At 41.5% G+C, this 20,307-nt stretch overlaps 1 protein-coding gene across 1 annotated transcript; it reads left to right on the forward strand.

The window, feature by feature from the left end:
• Positions 1-1,014: 1,014 nt before the first annotated feature.
• Positions 1,015-18,782, forward strand: cdk13 (cyclin-dependent kinase 13). The gene is given in 16 exon segments (XM_048174011.1): positions 1,015-2,800; positions 5,472-6,026; positions 6,953-7,126; positions 7,215-7,354; positions 8,194-8,364; positions 8,444-8,633; positions 8,790-8,846; positions 8,935-9,036; positions 10,381-10,458; positions 10,556-10,672; positions 11,320-11,451; positions 12,035-12,120; positions 12,123-12,233; positions 12,561-12,668; positions 12,671-13,060; positions 17,403-18,782. Coding segments are annotated over 16 exon segments (3,987 nt in total). The 5' UTR covers positions 1,015-1,790; the 3' UTR covers positions 17,969-18,782.
• Positions 18,783-20,307: the final 1,525 nt, after the last annotated feature.

The following is a 20,307-nucleotide window of genomic DNA, read 5'->3' on the forward strand; positions in this document are numbered from 1 at the left end:
CTTTCTTTTTCCTTTATGCAATTTATATATATATATACTACCATTCAAAAGTTTGGAAACATTACTATTTTTAATGTTTTCGAAAGAAGTCTCTTTTGCTCATCAAGCCTTTAATTATTTAAATTAAATATTTTGTAACAATATACACTACTGTTCAAAAATTTGGGGTCAGTATTTTTTTCTTTCTTTTTTTCTTTTTGAAAGAAATTAATACTTTTTTTCAGCAAGGATTTATATTGTTAGAAAATATTTCTATTTTGAATAGAAATCCTGAAAAAAGCATCACAGTTTCCAAAAATATTAAGCAACACAACTGTTTTCAACATTGATAATAACTGAGCATCAAATCATCATATTAGAATGATTTCTGAAGGATCATGTGACACTGAAGACTGGAGTAATGATGCTGAAAATTCAGCTTTGATCACAGGAATAAATTACACTTTACTATATATTCACATAGAAAACAGCTGATTTACACTGGAATAATATTTCAGTTTTTACTGAATTTTTGATCAAATAAATGCAGGCTTGATGAGCAGAAGAGACTTCTTTCAAAAACATTAAAAATAGTAATGTTTCCAAACTTTTGAATGGTAGTGTGTATATATATATATATATATTTCAGATTTGTTGTGAGATGTATATGTTTGTACTAATTTTGTACATAATTGCATAAATAAAAAAGACAAGTGTGCCATATGCATCAGACCTGTAAATATATCACTTCACTTCAGAGTCAGCTTCTGTCCCACAGTAGAGTCTTATTAATCTAACTGAATCCATCCATTACAATTAAGAACTTGATATACATGAAAAAATACAATTACGCATAAATAAGGAAATAAAAGTATAAATATCGATTGATTTATTTATTACATTTCCTTGTATATTTATTTATGTATTATTTGTCAGCTTTGGGGTTGCATAGGTCAGTGTCACTCCATGTTTTCCACAACTGTTGCGCGATTAAGAAAGCCTCACGTGTGCAGGAGGAGGCAGTGGCGCCCTCTGCTGGCGGCGGTGTGTGTCTGCAGGAGTTCATAAGAGCAGCTCTGACTGAAGGCCTCACAGAGCGCAGGCCTACTGGCGGCAGTGGCGCGCGTGATTCGCTACTTTTGTGTTTGTACATTAAATGAGTACAGCTTAAATTAGCCCCACCACCAGCTGATTTATTTGGTATTTTATTTGAAATTACATTTAGATTAAAATTATACATAAGTGCGCCTCTTTCGGCTAAACTGAATATATGCTTTTGTATGTGGTGTGGAATCTGCCGAACTGAACCCCGCGCTGACCTAGCATGCGGCTACTTCCTTGTTAGTGAGTCGGTGTGTGAGGCGACAAGAAGTTTCAGCCCCGCTTAAGTATGTGTGGATTTAGCTGACATTTTCCATGGGATTTTCCCTTCAGAATCCTCGCCAGGCGCAGAAAACACGCCGTTTCTAACTCTTCACCGGGAGGACCGCGCTATGGAGGCGGATTTAACGGCTGTTGTGCGGCAGATTCGCTAAGTTAGCACAGGCTGCTAACACCAGCTTTTCTTCATATGCGCGGAACTGGATTATAACTCGAGCTTTTATTGACTTCTGCGAGCGTTTCACGCGTTTATCCGACTGATGAGCGTCGGGATGCTTCGATGCGACGGATCGGCTGTGCTGTGGACGGGACCGGGTGCCGTGTGAACGCAGACACGAGCCGAGCAGCGCTTAAAGTGGATTCAAATGTTGTGCTTTGTTTGCCGGGGACTGGAACTCGAGCACTTCAGAGCGAGAAAAGTGGAATATTAAATGCCTAACCCGGAGATCATTCCCCGCGAGGGCCGAGGGAGAAGCCCGCCGCCACAGAGGAGCCAGCGCGAGGCGCGACGGAGCAAGAGCCACCGGGAGAGACACCGGGAGAAGGGGCGGTCGTCGTCCTCCTCCTCCCGCAGGAAGAAGCACAAGCACGCCCGGGAGAAGCAGCAGCAGCAGTGGCAGCAGCAGGAGCTGCTTTATGATGGCGACGCGCGGACTTTAGTGGAGTACGACGACGTGAGCTCGCAGTCCGAGCGCTTCTCCGGGAGCCCGTCGCCCAGAACCGACACGCTGTCCGCGGAGCGGCTGAGCGAAGCCGAACTTCAGGACTCCACGCCGGGCAGGAGGGAGCAGAACTCTTCCTCTCGGAGGAGCGGCGGATCGGCGGAGAAAGGCCGGCAGGAGAAGGAGATGAAGCGGAACCGCTCCGGCCGCGAGCAGGACGCGGCGTTCAAGTCCCGCAGCGGCGTGAGGAATCACGACAGTAACGGCAGGAAGCCTTCAGCCGCGTCCCAAGCGGACAAAAAGGAGTCTAAGCGCCACAAAAGCAAGTCCAAACCTGACAAGGACCCTCCGTCTGCGTACAGGGAACCGCCACAAGCTTACCGGGACGAGCGGGAGGAGCTCCGGGCCTACCGGAGGAGCAGTCCGAGCTTCAAAGCGGCGGATAGTCCTTACGGGACGTCTTATTCCTATGGATACCAGTCCCCGAACACAAACTACCCGTTTATTTCCAGGAGGAGCCCCCGGAGGCTGTCTCCCAGCTCGACCTACTACGGTCGGGAGTCGGAGCTGTACGGAGCCTCTAACGTGTCGAAGTCACCGAGCTCGTACTCGAGCAGTAAGAGGAAGCGCTCGCCGTCCAGCCCGTACTGGCGCCGGTCTCCGAGCTACGGCCGTCACAGCCCCTACGAGCAGGGCGAGTTCACCGGCAGCCCGTTCGGCCAGCGCAGACGCTCCAGGAGCCCGTACAGGAAGTCGCTGAGCCCCAGCCCGGACGGCAGGTAAGAACCGGGCACGATTATTCGGGCTTTTACAACACGTGGTCGTCAAGAACTCGCCGTGTTCGATTCTTTTGAGTCGGTTCAAACGATCACTGTCGAGTCGAAGCGAATCGAGTGTTTGACTGCTCGAGTGAAAAGTTTATTTAATTTGAATAATAGCAGAAATAAAGCAAGATAGAGATGCGTTTGTCACTGATGCGTATGAATGATTTATCAAACACAAACACATACAGAACCAAAGAATAGTTTTTAATAATTAGTCTAAGATTTTATTCAACACAGTTTTTTTTTAGTCAAGATATGTAAATTAACCTCAGTTTGTGTAAATTACATTTAGTGTGTAAGTGAATTATAATTATGGTGCGCTCGACTCCTCCTGGGAACTCATAATCGTGTTTATCCTTTATTTATGAAGACTTTGTAAACTGAGTAGTTAAATATTCTCTCGCCATACTGTATTATTGTATTTTGTTCAGTTAGCTAGTTTAATGTAAAGTCACTCATTTCAACAAATTTACCATCAGTACAGATTCTGACTCGCGTCACGCCTCCGAATCAAACACTCGATTAAAATCAGTTTCACACTTACAATCAGGACTTTGTGGTTTTCATGTTTAACTTATAAATACTCATAAATAAATCTTTCACAACCTGTTCGAAAGAATCGATGATGAGAGATCTTGTGTAACTCAATTATTATTTGTTTTGGGCATCTGTAATTCTGTTTGTTTGAGGGTTTACATCAACAACCCTTACAAACATGATAACTGTAATTATTGACACTAATATAAAAATCTATTAAATTAAAGAAAGCTACATGCACTGTTTAATGAATATCTATTATTGTTTTTACAGTAGACTAATAAATGATTGTCCTGCTTCGTTTATATGCAGGAATATATTGACTTTTCATGTGTTTTAATCGCCTGAAACTGTGGGAAGTTTATAATTGTGCTTTTATAACAGCTTTTCTCTGTCAGACACTAATGCAATTTTACAAGGATCTGAAACTGTATATAGTTTTATTTTAATTATTTGCCTAGTTTTTAATAACTCTTGAAGCCTATAAAAGCTATAACTCTAGTCCACCTTTTAATTCACATTCATACTCATTCAGCTTTAATGTAAATGAATCATAATTTGATATAAGCCGCGTCTGAAGTGGGGCAGTTAATGGACGAGTGTCAGACTGCGCTGAAGACAGAAGTGTAGGAGATGTTTTTGGTGTGATTTGTTTGACCTTAAAACAGTCTCTTCACCCACTGTTGATTCTTTCCACATTCTATCTAGACTGAGTCTGACACACACACACACACACACACACACACACACACACACACACACACACACACACACACACACACACACACGCTGTATAGCGGAGTGTGAGCGGCCTCTGGGCTGACTTTGCTGCGTACGCCTCTGTTTTCCGCCCTGTGTGTTTAACAGTCAGTTATATTAGGCATATATTATGCTGGATGTAATAAAATGAGATATACATAAGTATATCTCATTTTGAGAAGCAAATTAAGTGCCATGACTGCGTTTTTATTGGCTGGTTCAGTCATAGTGTCTTCATCCGCCGTGCTGTCAGATGATTAGAGACGGTGATCATAAACTCATGGTTCGGCCGTGGATTATCTCCCATTGGCTGCTCTTGTTAATGGTAAATTGTTTCAACATGAAAAGCTGATTTAGAATAAAGGCCACAGAAAGTTTGTGATTTCTTTTGTCAACGCCTCTTTGGTGATTAAACGTGTCTAATTTATATAAGCAGCCATGTTATTTCGTTTTTGCCTTCAGTTCCATCTTTCCATAAGCGATTACAGTCTCTCTGAACGCTTTAATGCAGCTTACGTCGTTAAAAGGTAAAAAAGCCATGTTATTATGTGGTTTCATAACAAGTACAGGAAACCAGAGTTTATCTGATCTCTGTATTTGAATATCGCTTTGGACTAAAGAAAACCTCAAATAAATGTCTAATATTTTCCATGTTGAGCGACGGTGTGGGAAAAACTGATGATTTTTAGCAATGCGTATGTATTTGTTACTTGTTTTTATTATTCACTCTTCAAGTTGATTGAACAGCCAAATAAAAAATAGTGATTCTGTTGAAGTTTATTCGGCCTCGTGTTGAACACGTTCACTAGCGTTCAGAAGTTTGGAGTCTGTCATGTTGTTGTAATGTCTTTACAATAATACAGTAAATACAGCAAAAACAGTTAAATATTATTAAAATGTGAATATATAGTAAAGTGTAATTTATTCCTGTGATCAGAGCTGAATTTTCAGCATCATTACTCCAGTCTTCAGTGTCACATGATCCTTCAGAAATCATTCTGATATGATGATTTGATGCTCAAGAAACATTTATGATTATTATCAATGTTGAAAACGGCTTCATATTCTTGTGGAAACCGTGACATTATTTTATTTAGGATACTTTCTTTAAGTCAGGATAAATCTTTTGTAACATTATAAATGTGTTTCTGCCGAAAAAGACTCCAGTCATTCAAACAGAAGTGTAAGTGTTTAACTTCTGCACATTTTCCTGAACTTTCAGGTATTTTCAGTCAATCTTAGTGTTTCAAACTCACCCTTTAAGGTGTTTCTGGTTTCATCTTCCGATCTCATGGAGATTTGCATGAACTCATTCTGCTGTTGTTCTCAGGCGGACAGGAAAGTCTCGCAGCAGGAGCCCGTACCAGTCCACGCGTCATTCTCGCTCACGCAGCCGCCACCGCCACTCGCGGTCCCGCAGCCGCCCCTCCAGCCTGTCGCCCAGCACCCTGACCCTGAAGAGCAGCCTGGCCGCCGAGCTCAGCAAGCAGAAGAAAGCGAAAGCCGCCGAAGCCGCCCGCGTCAAGAACTCCAGCAACACCTCCACCCCGACCAAGGGCTCCTCGTCCTCCTCCGCCGCGCCTCAGCCCAGCCCCGTCACCAATCACGCGCCCAAGAAGAGCAGACCGCCCTCACCGCCGCCCGTGACCGAGAAGGGCCCCAGAACTCCAGTGTCCAGCCAGCCACAGTCTCCTGTGGATCGACCCGCCAAGAGGAGCTCGGACGCCTCGCAGTCCGGCAGAGACGCCAAGGGAAAGGAGGACAAAAAGAAAGGAGGACAGTCCATGCAGGTTAAAGAGAAGGAGCGAGAGAAAGCAGCTGCTCCGGCTGTGGCCTCTCTCCCACCGGCACCCAACAACCTGGATCCGGTGGACGGAAGCGACAGGTTTGTTTTCATCTTTTCTAAATTCAAACCGACAAAGAGTACATCTGAATATTTAACTCAGTACTGTGTAACGAGGTCCACTAGGGCTGGGCGACATGATCAAAATCTTATTTTACAATATGACATTTATTTCACTGTAATTTGCTTCTTATTTTTAATACACAATCAGATATGACAAAAACAATAGAAGAATGATCTATTCCAGGATGACACGCACGTTTATAATATTCAGAGAAGATCCACCAGTGCGTTCTCTTTGTCAAAATCCTTTATTACTTATTTTTTATTCAGTTAACCTTTTGGAAGGAATTAACAAAGTTAAACCAAATATAGTTTTAGAGCTTTTAGCAAAAATAGATTTTAGAATTTCAGCTTACTATAATTTTTTCTCACCATGAAAATAGCCAGAGGAGCTGACATGGTGTTAAAAACAAACAAACAAACACAAACAAACAAACAACAGATCAAAGATACAAATTAAATGCTTAAAAGTTTAGGTTCGTTTAACATAGTAAGAAATACGACAGAAATTGAGGAATCAAATGTAAAAATAAAACACTTGCATGATTTTCACTGTATGAAGTAAATATAATTTTAGACGTAACTTTTGTATCTTTAATAAAAAATATTAAGTGAATGATTTTCTTGACTTATTGAAGCTTAATAACTGTTTCTAATATGAGCATCTGCTCTTTATTTTCTCATTCGTTCATGTTTCTTTATCATTCTATAATCTCAGTAACTTTAATACTGTGCTGTGCAGATATATTTACATACCACAATATAAACAATATAGCAAAATCTCTAAAGAGAGACACTTTATATCATGGCCACGATGTATTGCCCAGCCTTTAAGGTCTATGATTTGTTGTGTTGTACATTATCTTTGATGGTTTCACTGATGGCTTCCTTTTCTTTAATGTCAGTAGCTTGAAAGACTCCTCAACAACCGCAGGGAAGAAAAACTACAGACCAGAAAGGAAAGCCCGTCAGCTCCTCTCAGACCTCCCCCTTCCTCCAGAGCTCCCAGGCGTCACCCCCGGTTCACCCCACAGCCCACCTGACGATAAAAAGACGCACATCCCGCGGAAGAGACCAAAGTATGTTGTCAAACAATCTCTTCTACCAAATCATCTCATGTTTTCTCTTTAGCAAATGCAAAAATGTACCTGTCTGGTTGTGTCGCAGAATTTGTGGCCCACGCTTCGGAGAGATCAAGGAAACGGAGATAGACTGGGGGAAGCGGTGCGTCGACAAGTTTGAAATCATTGGGATCACTGGAGAAGGTACTTATGGGCAGGTGTACAAAGCCAAGGACAAAGACACTGGTAAGGATGCTCTCAGACATCTATATTAGGGATATCGCAATATGGATTAGTGCGATTTGTAACCGCTGTATTTCTGCCGGTCCATAAGTGCCATCTACTGTCAGAGAGGGAATTTGCGTTTTCAATTAGCGCCTTCATTCAGAATTAAAATGTAATCATTTATCATTTTCATTCATGTTTTAAAGGCTAAAATGTGAGATCATTTTATAAAACCATCTTTATCAACCTGTATTTGAATGGTAAAGTTGTTTAAATCATGGTTTTTACAGTAATTTTATGGTTTAGTATGTTTCCGAGACATGCACTACCTCACTCGTATGGTATTTGTGCAGGTCTTAAAAGGGTCGTAAATAACCTTAAATTTGATTTTAAAAACCCTGCAGATACCCTGAACTTATTGAAATAATGAAATTTTGAACTAGAATGACTGTAGTGTATATAGTACAAGAAAATCATATTTCTTGTAAAACGTACTCCAATGTTTTATTTACAACTTCAAACTATATTTTTTAAGCATTTTCAAAATTTTATTTTATTTCATTTCAGTATCATTGACAACACTACATTGAACTTAGTTTATTATTTCAGCATTTTAAAAAGCCTACAATTGAAAAATGTATATATTATATACTGAAATACACCCACATTTGGCGGGTTGGCCGGTGTTAATGTCAAGCCCTGTTTTTCCAATATTGTGCAGCCCTACTCAATATACGCCGTGACGATAGAAATGTAGTCTTCGTTCGCTGTGCTCAAGTTCACTGTGACCTTAATGGATTTGTATGCTAATGCAGTCCGAGACCATTAATCACTTCATCTTTCTGCTCTTGCTTGTTCAGCTGAGTTGGTGGCCCTAAAGAAGGTCCGTTTGGACAATGAGAAGGAGGGTTTCCCCATCACAGCCATCAGGGAGATCAAGATCCTGCGGCAGCTCAACCACAAGAGCATCATCAACATGAAGGAGATCGTCACCGACAAAGAAGACGCCTTAGACTTCAAGAACGACAAAGGTATCGCGTCGGAGATGACCCGTCCTTCTCAGAGGTTTTCCTCTTACTGTTGGCGTAACGAATGCGTTTCATCTCACAGGGGCGTTTTACCTGGTGTTTGAGTACATGGACCACGACCTGATGGGCCTCCTGGAGTCGGGCCTCGTACACTTCAACGAGAGCCACATCAAGTCTTTCATGAGGCAGCTGCTGGAAGGACTGGATTACTGCCACAAGAAGAACTTCCTGCACAGGGACATCAAGTGCTCCAACATCCTGCTCAATAACAAGTCAGTGCAGAAGAGATTCACATTGTTCATACTTGTTTTTCAGGGTGTCAGACACCTTCAGATATGAGTGAGGAAATGTACTGGCATTAGTCCAAATCATTGTGAACAAACTTTCACTGTAACTTCATATTATATCTTCTGATTTGTGTCCTGCAGGGGTCAGATCAAGCTGGCAGATTTTGGATTGGCCCGTCTGTACAACTCTGAAGAGAGGTACGTATCATCCTGACCTGGTTCAGCAGCAGTTATGAGTCGTGTCAGGTGAGTAGAGCAGACTCTGACGTGTCTTGTCCTTCTCCAGTCGGCCCTACACCAATAAGGTGATCACTCTGTGGTACCGCCCACCCGAGCTGCTGCTAGGAGAAGAGAGGTACACGCCTGCCATCGACGTGTGGAGCTGCGGGTAAATGCCATGCTATCGATTAGGGCTGCATGATCGATATCACGATATGGCTTAGTGCAATTGTCAAATCCTGTGGACTGTGATTAATTAAATAACCAAGTATCAATTTACACCATGTGCTGAGAAATAAACTTCCTAACGGGTAATAAAGTGTTTAATGGGTGGAAAGGGGCTTTAGGGACAAGTGATTCCCAATAAAGCTGCATCCATTCATATTTTAATAAATAAATAATTTCATATACATGAATGAATATGTTATTGCATACTGTTTTATGATATACTACAAGGTGCAAATAGAATCTGTCAGTATAAATGGCATTGAACAACTGTTTACAAAATATTGCTTTTTCACTAAATGTAAACGACGTTTAATGCTGTTTGCACTCAGTGCAAAGAAAATGCTGTCCAACCCATCAAAATAAAAGCTCGATGGTTTAACCTTCTGAAAATAAAAAAGGCATAAATATTAGTATTGTAATTTTACGGTTGTACTAAAAAAATAACATTTTTATAAAATACTCTCATTTTACAGTACTACAATATGTTTCTTTTGTTTTATATAATTATTTAATAACAATAATTTTTTTTTAATAATAATTTTTATTTTATACTGAATTAGTCAAAAACATTGGGAATGTGCCCTATGCAAACTGAAGTGGAGCGAGATTTTTATAGTGTACTTGTAGTGTAAGAGCTTTGAGTAAATATCCAGATTTTACATTTTTCACTCATTCTGAACTGTTGACTCCAAGGCCCCATAATTTGAAGAATTAACGATCAGGATTATTCCTACCGGATGAAATATTCTAGATTTTATTCTTTTAATAAAAATTCCCATGACCCTATTTCCATGTCTAAAAATCACTCATTTAGAATCATTTCAAGTAGAGATGCACCGATTTTTCCGCCAATACCAATTATTATTCAGAATGATATCTGCCGATACAGATAGTTTGAATTTCTTAATTAATGCTGTGAACTACAACCCTCTCGTTTGGCACATTACTTTATATTTTAAGAGTTTACAATTAACAGCTTAGCCCAAAATTCATCTGCTATTTATTTTCAGATATAATAATTACACTCAAACAAAAACTGAAATGTTTGTATAACTTGTATACTGCGCATGAGGTAGTTTTCACAAACGCTTGTTCATGACAGATTTATTCAAACATATATAATTGACAGTCAATAAGCTCCTCTAGTGTTTTTTTTATAACCAATAAAAAACAGAAAAAGTAAATGTCTCAATGTTAGTTTTTTCTGGTATCATGCAGCCCTCCTGTTTAGAGTATAATCACTCCAATTTTCACCTTCTCAATGTTTTGACCTTTCATGTCACAGGTGCATTCTGGGAGAGCTTTTCACAAAGAAGCCCATCTTTCAGGCCAACCAGGAGCTAGCACAGCTAGAACTCATAAGGTAACAAAATGTAATTTTTTTTTTTTTTTTTTTGTCCCTGTTTGGTTGGAGATCCAGACAAATGATTCACTAACCCATATAACTGTGTCCGATCCAGTCGTATCTGCGGCAGCCCTTGCCCCGCCGTGTGGCCAGACGTCATCAAGCTGCCCTACTTCAACACCATGAAACCAAAGAAACAGTACCGGCGGAGACTAAGGGAAGAGTTCGCTTTGTGAGTAATGTGAAATGAATGAAACCAGTCCAGTCTGTTTTAAAGGGCGTCGCAGCTCATGACTGCAGTGCGTAGATGAATAAAGGATGTTTATGGATGCATGTTTTTGTTTAACTCTTATGAGCCATTCAAGTCCTCCTGGGAAGTTTTTATCCAAAAACTCAGTTTTAATTACAATGTGATGAGGTCATGTGATTTCTGGTCAGAAGAAAATGGAAAAATCACTTTTTCACTTGCTGATAAAGATGGGAAGCACTGAGGATTCGCAGCAGGCGTGTAATTGATGTTTTGTTTTATTACTCTCATGCTGCCACTGAGAATCAAAGGAAACATAACTTCACACACGCTTGTTGCATCATAAACCAGCTAAATGAGTATACTGTGGCACGCTTTATAGCTGTTCTTCATCAGTGTCTTCTTAACACTTTAATTTCTTTAATTTGATAAACTTCCAATTTGCTGTGTAGAAATTCCCACCAGTAATAACACCATCGGCTTTATGTGCACTTAACTCATGAAAATGATTATTGCGACATGATTTGAAGTCAGTGTTAGACGTGTAGAGAGAACTTGTTTTGTTTTATTAACTGTAATAAAGATCAGTGTCCGTGATATGTTTGCAGTGACGGTTCATTTCAATGTTTCAGTATTCCTCTGATGGCCCTGGATTTGTTTGACCATATGCTAGCGCTGGACCCGAGCAAACGCTGCACTGCAGAACAAGCTCTCAACAGCGACTTCCTCAAAGATGTGGATCCAGCCAAGATGCCCCCGCCTGAGTATGAGAGATTTTATGTGGTTTTTCCTTTTTATTATTATGATTTTTCTGATATTTCCTTTCATGCTGTGTGTGATACAGCAGCTGAGTGTAAAACATCAGCAAAGTTTCAGAGCTCAAAGTGCAGATGAATGGAGTTATTGTGTCCTAAAAGAAAGAAGTGATTCTGAACTGAAACGAGTCGTCAGTAATTCAGTCTCACTTCCTGCTGAACCTATGCAGGTTTGTAACTGATTTGCATAATGTCAGCCTATTGGCTGAACAGCGTCTCTTTGCCCCGCCCTCAATCACTGTAGTCGTGTCTGAGACTGGAAGAGTTTGGTTCGTGTCGTTCAAACTCTGTTTTCTCCACTTTGCTGAGATTGATACGGTAAAACCGACGCCATCGTTACTGTTCGAATCACTGTGAATCAAGAGCTGAGATTCAGATATGATAATGAGCGTTTGGTTTCAGTTCACTCAGTTGTCTTCATTTCACTTATAATTTCAAATAATGGTTGGGAAAACAAGTGTAAATTTCAACAGTTTAGTCTATGCTTTGTCAGATTACAATATCTCACCTCTGATCTGTTTCTTCTCTCTAGTCTCCCTCTTTGGCAGGACTGCCATGAACTGTGGAGTAAGAAGCGGCGGCGGCAGAAGCAGATGCCGGAGGAGCTGAGCGCCCCCAAAGCCCCCGGAAGGAGCTGGGCCTGGACGACAGCCGCAGCAACACGCCACAGGGCTTCCCTGCCGCTGCGGGACACAAAGGTCCGAGTGCTGCTGCCGCTGCGGCCCTGCTGGGTAAGAACATCCGCTGAAACGCTCAAGAAACCTTCATTCTCATTCTCATCACACAATAATGATGATGGGCAGCGATGAATCACACTGCAATATTCCATTTAAAAAATCATTTTCAGATTTGATTTCATGACTTTAGAGCTGTGGCTGTTTAGTGCATGAAGTGTACATTCCACACTAAGTGCTGACATGGAAATGGACTTCTGGACTTTAACCACAAGATAAACTTTACAAGTGCTAGAAGTTTAATGGCATCTCAGCAACGAGGAACTGAGTCTGATGAAGGTTCGTTTACAACCCATTCAAGCTTCCCTTGTCTTTTTCTTCTAGACCCCAAAGCTCCCAACTCACAACTGACTCAAGAACAGCTGGCTGTGCTTCTGAACCTATTTCAGTCCAAAAGCGCCCCGGTGGGATCGGCCCAGTTCGCCCAGACCGTGGTTCGAAGATGAACCCAGAGACGCTCCAGCAACTGACAAAGGCTTTGCCTTCTGGACCACTGGAGTCTGAAAGACCCCCAGAACCGCCTCCGCTCCCCATGGTCTCTAAACCCCCCCAGCCGCCTCCAGCAGGGGGCGGAGCTCCTCGCACCCCGCCCATGCCCAAGCCCCCTTCGCCTCCCACCCCGCAGCAGTCGGGGAAGACTGACGGAGAGGCCTCGGCCGCAGCCACGCAGACCGCCGTCACCATGCTCCTCGCTCAGCTGCTCAAGGTCCAGCAGGGTGCGACGGGAGAGATCATGGGGTTCGAGGGCGCTGAGGGCGTCGTCTCAAACGCAGCAGGTCTACATGAGATCAAGCCTCCACCTGAGCCCAGCCCCGTCTCTCCAGGTAACGTCACACATCCGACACCGTCAGACATCACATGCTCCTCCTTTTGAAAGAGTACATTCTACACTGTGATCCAAATTATTATGAAAGTGACACGTCAGTAGGATTTCAGGATAAACAGAGAGACTAATATTAGCATAGACGCCATTCTTCTTCTGATGTAGCGAGTAGATCAGGTGTTATAGGAAGTGTTCCCGGTTCCGGCTGACCTAATCTATGCAGCCTAATAATCCTTTAACGGATGTGAAAATATAAATTGATAATGTGTTATGTGTATGCCAGGTTAAAGAGTGTTTTTAGTCTAGATTTAAACTGACAGAGTGTGTCTGCTTCCCGAACAATGCTAGGAAGATTGTTCCAGAGTTTAGGTGCCAAACAGGAGAAGGATCTACCGCCTGCGGTTGATTTTGATATTCTAGGTATTATCAGCTGGCCTGAATTATGAGATCGCAATAAACATGAAGGACTATAATGCTTTAGGAGCTCGCTCAGGTACTGGGGAACTAAACCATTTAGTGATTTATAAGTAAGTAGCAAGATTTTAAAATCTAGGTTATGGTTATCAATCTCAGACTGGTTTGTTAAGTTTGTCAGGTCTTGGGTAAATGGAAACCCTGCTTTAACCCTACTTTGGTTCCACATTATTAAGCAAGTCACAGTTCTCATGCAATAATGGGAGGAAGAAAGATCTTTCTGAAGATGAACAGCATGGCATGGTGCAAAAGGCATGAAAACGAGATTATCGAACTATCATAATTGTAATTAACAGAACAGGAGATCTCGGTCAGATAAAGGAAAGACTAACTAACCAAAGCTCACAAAGGAAACCTTGTGTAGAAATATATTTTCAAACTGATTTATTTCTGTGGTGTTTTTTGCAGCATGGGATAGAAATTAAATCATTTTATTTCAGAAGGCACTATCCTCTTTTTATACCGTAGCAGAAAATGGTCAGTTATAAACTCCAGATATCTTGCAGAAGTCATTTTGACACCCTAAAGCCCCATTCGGACGGGATTAGTTTTACATGGGGAGGCGGGGTGAAGTAATTATTACCAGAGCTTCTCTGTGATTTTAGTCCCGTCTGAATGTGCCATCTGTGCAATCAATACAGACAATGTCAGTAAAGATTATGGCAACTTTTACCTTCTCTAAAAAGGTCCGGAAAAATTACCTCAGGTAATACTAATCGCATTCGAATAGACCCGCTGTAAATATGTACGGTAAAATTCCATCATTTCCTGTTTAAAAGTAGTTTTCTGTGCATTCAGTTGTGTTGTAGGTGATGGGACAAATCTGTGGAAAACCTCAAGTATTTTCCACATAACATTCAGAGCAAAAAGAAGATCGAAGCACTTGTCAGAGGCACAAAACTATTTTATCTTTAGCTAAGTGCCTATTACCATCACAATCCAATCAGAATTTAATTAATAAATCTTTGACCGTACCTAATTGTTATATATAGTTTATATATTTAGATTATATGTGTTTGCACACATGGTATCAGGAAGCAACGTATACCCACATGGCGACAGGGAGGTGACGGCGGTGCGTAAACCGAGTTACTCCTCCCACTTCTGCTAGTTTTGATGAGATGTCTTGTCCCGTACGAATTGACCATTAATTTTACACACGTCCTGAGGTAAAATGACTTTACTCCACCTCCCCATGTAAAACTAATCCTGTCCGAATAGGGTCCCTAAAGGGACCTTCCCAATATTCCAGCTCCTGGCTGACGTCACAGTCTTGTTGGAACGAGGCGGTCACTCACCAGCCATCCCTAAATGCATCCACTGTGGTACGGCATTCGTCAGTGAACACAACTGTTTAAATGAGTCTTTGTGTATTTCTACACCCGCTGTAAAGGTTTCTCTCGTGAGCTTTGGTTAGAGGCGGCTGGAGCATGGAGAGCTTCTTGAGACTTCAGAGACTCCAGCAGCTTCAGACACCTGTTTCCTGTTTCTGCTCAACACTGGCTTTTTTTCCTTTTGATACAGTTAATTTGACAGAAACATTCCTTAATAAGCCTTTATCTGATCGAGTTCTCCTGTTCTATTAATTACAATTCTTATGATAATCTCCAGTTTTCACACAACATTAGCTGTTTTTTGATGCCTTTTGCGTAACGTCGCACCATGCCATGCTGTTCATCTTCAGAAAGATCTTCCTTGCGTGAGAACTGTGACTTGCTTAATAATGTGGAACAACCTCTTTAAGAAGACCTGTGTGGAGTTATTGTGCCATAACTAAACAAACACAATCTGCTTCGCAAAGGAAAACTCGACTCGCAAACAAACACAAAGTGATGTGCAAATACAAAGGTCAGTCTGAGTGAAAACGCAGAGGAGTAACAGATATGTGTATTGTGTTTTACAAATATAAATAAATGAGCCTACACATATTTCACAAATGCAAACCATTCTACAAATGACACCTTTGAACAAATACCAAATCTAGTGCATACAAAAGCACAGCTGTCTGTTACTGTAAGACACTTTCCTTTTTATGAGATCTCTCGGCCCGAAAAACGCACAACTGATGTTACCACATGTTCCAATAAAGGTTTGGAAAAAATTGCATTTCAGCCTATAATGATTAAGAAAAGCAATGAGTCAAAATTAAGGCAGCACGATATTGGATATGGAAATGATCAAAATATCGCAAAAGCACATATCGTGATAGGAATATCGCGATGGGCCTGTGACTGCATGATTTTAATACTCCAAAATATTACAAAAGTCCAAGTTTTAGGTCGTCAGAGAGTAGAATGGACTCATGACTGTGCTTAATGTTTTCAAATGCAATAAGCGAAGTACATAGAAAGACGGCTCTCAGACAGCGTGTGATCTCGAATTCAGTTCACTTCTGCAGATTATAAGGCCAAACGCACACAAAATTGTAAAAAAAAAAATGCCCATCTTGGTGAATATTCACATAAACACAGTCAGGTATGTCTTAAGTGGACTAAACAGTTGAGAAAGAAAGCGCATGTGAAAATGTATAAGATCCGTGCAGCTTTTAAAGTGACAGCAGTCTAATAAACCTGCTGCCTTGCTTTAGATTTTTGCACATTCACTTAAAAACTGTCCAATTTCCACATTGGTCTGAACAAAACTGATGGAAAGGCTGAATGAAAGTGTAAATCCATTCTCTGAGAGCAGGTGGCGCTTATAAATGCTACTCTTAGGCATAACATGGAGGTAAACGTCATTGAAAGACAGCAGCTTCCCTTCAGAAACGCATTCATATCATTTCCGTCAGCACTCGTGTAAATCTGCTTTCCCTCGTGACGCTGTTGTTAACTGCTTTATGTCGGACATCATATCGCTTGCATTTGATAATTAAAATGTTAAAAGTTAATTATGTCTGCAATTTTATTGTCAAACTGGTAACCGTTTTATCCTTTTAAAGGGTTAGTTCACCCAAAAATGAACATTTCTGTCATTAATTACTCACCCTCATGCCGTCCGTAAGACCTTGTTTCATCTTCAGAACACAAATTAAGATATTTTTGATGAAATCCGATGGCTCCTGCATAGCCAGCAATGACATTTCCTCTCTCAAGATCCATTAATGTACTAAAAACATATTTAAATCAGGTCATGTGAGTACAGTGGTTCAATATTAATATTATAAAGCCACGAGAATATTTTTGGTGCGCCAAAAAAACAAAATAACGACTTATTTAGTGATGGCCGATTTCAAAACACTGCTTCAGGAAGCTTCGGAGCGTATGAATTTTTGTGTCGAATCATGATTCGGATCGCGTGTCAAACTGCTGAAATCACGTGACTTTGGCGCTCCGAACCGCTGATTCGACACGCTGATTCATTTGTGCTCCGAAGCTTCCTGAAGCAGTGTTTTGAAATCGCCATCACTATATAAGTCGTTATTTTGTAATTAATTTTTTCACTGAGCCATCAGATTTCATCAAAAATATCTTAATTAGTGTTCTGAAGATGAATGAAGGTCTTACGGGTGTGGAACGACTCGAGGGTGAGTAAATATTGACAGAATTTTCATTTTCGGGTGAACTAACACTTTAATGTAATCTATACGTTCCAAGGTCGCCATGTTGTCACATGACCCGTGTCACTGTGACTCCTTCAGTCTCGCCAGAAGCAGTTGGTCATCCAGGTACTTTGCGTCTGCTGAATTTGGACCCACTACTCTTCACATACAGTTTTTCACCCACTATTTTTTCTTTTATTTATTTGTGAAGGCACCATGTACCATTTTTAACACGCATGTTTTCATTCCATGCATTGTACTGGGTTCAGCCAGAGGCTAGTTTTCATTTAGTGGAGAGTGTAATGTGAGCGTCTGCTGCTGTTTCTTTCAGTGTCTGAAGGGGGCGTCTCGTCCTCCAGGCCTCTAGAGCCTCTCTCCATTCTCCCGCCAGACCAGAGACCCCCAGAACCTCCGGAACCGCCTCCCTGCGCAGACCTGGACTACCGGCAGGCCCCCGAGACCAAACCGGCTCCGCCCCCCTCGGCAGGCCCGGCAGACGCTCCTAGACCTCCGGAGCCGGACTATCCGCCGCCGCCCAGGCCAGCGGAGGGACCCGGTTACGGGGCGGACTTTAGCCGGCCGCCTCCGCCGTTTCCTCACGCGGGCTTCGCAGACAGCTACCTCGGTCACATGATGGGGGGCGGGATGCCCCCCCGCCCCCCTCTCGCCCCGGACGCCTTCGCTCACGGAGCAGCCGCCAGCGCGGCCGGCGCCGGAGGCGGCAGCATGGTGTTCAGCGGAGACAAGGACCATCGCTTCGAGTACAATCACGTCGGCCCCGGGCCCCCGCCGCCCCCTCCGGGACAAGCCTGGACGTCGCCGTCCCAATCCGTGCCGCTCGGGTACGTTCCCCATGTGAACACGGCGGCGCTGCGGGGCAGAGGACTCCCTTTCTGATCGGCACGGCCGACGAACTCACTAAGGATGATCGCGTCGGGACAGGAAGACTCTAAAGACACGTGCAGCGCCTCAAACCAGCACTAAACGTCTCAGAACTTGATTTGTAATATTTCTGAATAATTTGAGGGTTGAAACTGGAGGGACGAACTGTTGGGATGGGAATTTTTGCGTTTCCCACTCATACCATTTCATAGAGCTGTTTTTCGTTTTTCCCTCCAATTGATTTTTGTAATCTATTCTACTGCTGTCTTTTAAATTAAAATTGTACCTTTTTTGCGTGTGCATTTACCGTGCAGGGTAAGTGTTTTTATGACCTGTACCGTAACGTCTCCTGAACCGCGTGAGGACAGACTAGTATTACCGTGTTTTGCACTACTGAATAAAGTAGGTGGAAACAAGCGAAGGTGTGAATGTGCTGTATCTGCACATGTAAATGACCAGTAATGTAATTCGTTTTCTTTTAATTTTCTTTCCCTCCTTCAGTCTTTTTTTCTTCTTCTTCTTCTTCTTTTTCCTTCCTGATGATTGAACGATTATGTCACAAGGTTAGAATCACTGGAGGGGCTTTTAAAGACTCCAGGTCGACTGGCAGCACTTGTGTGATCGAGCTGGTGAATCTACTGAACACGTGAACGGATCAAAGCTGTGTTTCTCACCGGTTCCCACCAGCTCTTGTCTATAGCCATTGTAAAATTGAAAGTAAAGAGACGTTTAAATGATTTTCAAGGAGATGAGCAATGATGTCTTTTTTTGTATGAAGATGTTTTCCCCCCTTTGGCAAATGTTTATTAAAGAAATGCCAATAATGTAACATGTGCTGGTATTTTTAATTGTGTGCATCATGTACATGCCTTTATAGGAACATCAGCAGTGAAGTCAAGCTGACATTGCCAAAACACATGCGTAGTTCATGGAGGGACACTGTAAGTTTTTAGTTTTACAAATTATACTTATTAGTGAAGTGGATTTGAAGCAGTGTGACGTATTAAATAATATACATGTTTTGATTGCTTAAATCTAGATAAACATATATCAAGTTGTTGTACTCGACCAAATCTTTATGTAAATTCATATTGTTCATGGATCGATTGTGTAATGCCTGCTTTAGCCAGCAGGGGGCAGCAGAAACACGAGCTCAGTGAAAGTTACACGTCAGTTCCGATGCGTCTAAATAACAATTATTTTCCTCCTTCGCTTCGCATTTGTTTAATTCGATTTGCTATTGAAGTTGATCACTTTCATTATTCGGTTATAAATGTATATCTAGAACGCGGCGGAAGTGGAATGTACCAGCATTATTGTCACCACGTGTTTCCTGTTACTTTTCTCAACGCTGGACATGGAGCGCCAATCACAGTCTCTCACACTGGAAACGATTTTAAAGTGTTTTGTAGAGATTTCTGGGTTACTTTATCAGCTCATTTAAGTTTTATTATAAATGCTCTAGCGAGACCGAAAGTACTGAGAGAGAAACGCGCTTTAATGAAGGATTTCTGAGCGCCAAACGAACAACACGTGACTCTGACGTCGAGCTCTTTATTTCCCTTCTTTTTACGCGAACATACAGAAAAATAACCGTACATCACATAATATCAACAACAATAAAAGAAACAACAAAAAATAAATAAAACTAAATTAAAGACGTCGAACTCTTTATTGTTATGAAACATGACGTCAAAGAGCTTGGAACACAAGAGGCGACACTCTGATGTTTTTTGGGTAACAGCCACTAGATGGCGCTCCGGCAGCGCGGCCGCCATTATGGGGTGAAAATACTAACTGGACCAAAAAAAAAATAATACTAACTGGACCGTTGAATCCTTAACATCTTACACACCCAAAATCAGCGAATTTCACTGTCAGAAGCGCAATAGAACAGTTTTTAAATTAAGTCACCAGTAAATTGTATGATCCTACAATAAATGTTGTATTGTCTTTTATATGTTTTATTTTACCAGTTGTGGAATCCAACCATTCAACATCTGAGGTCTTTACACATTTATTAATAGTAAAATAATAATTAATACATTTAAGATAATCATGTTTGCAGCGAACAATATATTTCAGACCTAGTGGAGTAATAGTAATAATATCTAGGTCTGAATTTAATATATATATATATATATTATATATATATATATATATTGTATGTTTTAATTGGTCACGCTACAAACATAATGATCTTATAATAAATGATGCACTGCTGTGTCCGTTATCCCATAATTCCCACTTTTGGACACTTTTGCTTTAACAGACATTAGACAACACTGCAAAATCAAGCTGTTATATTCATATATTCATGTCCAACATTCCCAGTTTTTCTGATGCATGTCCTT

Source organism: Megalobrama amblycephala, linkage group LG22 (genome assembly GCF_018812025.1).
Source record: "Megalobrama amblycephala isolate DHTTF-2021 linkage group LG22, ASM1881202v1, whole genome shotgun sequence".
Lineage (NCBI taxonomy): Eukaryota > Metazoa > Chordata > Actinopteri > Cypriniformes > Xenocyprididae > Megalobrama > Megalobrama amblycephala.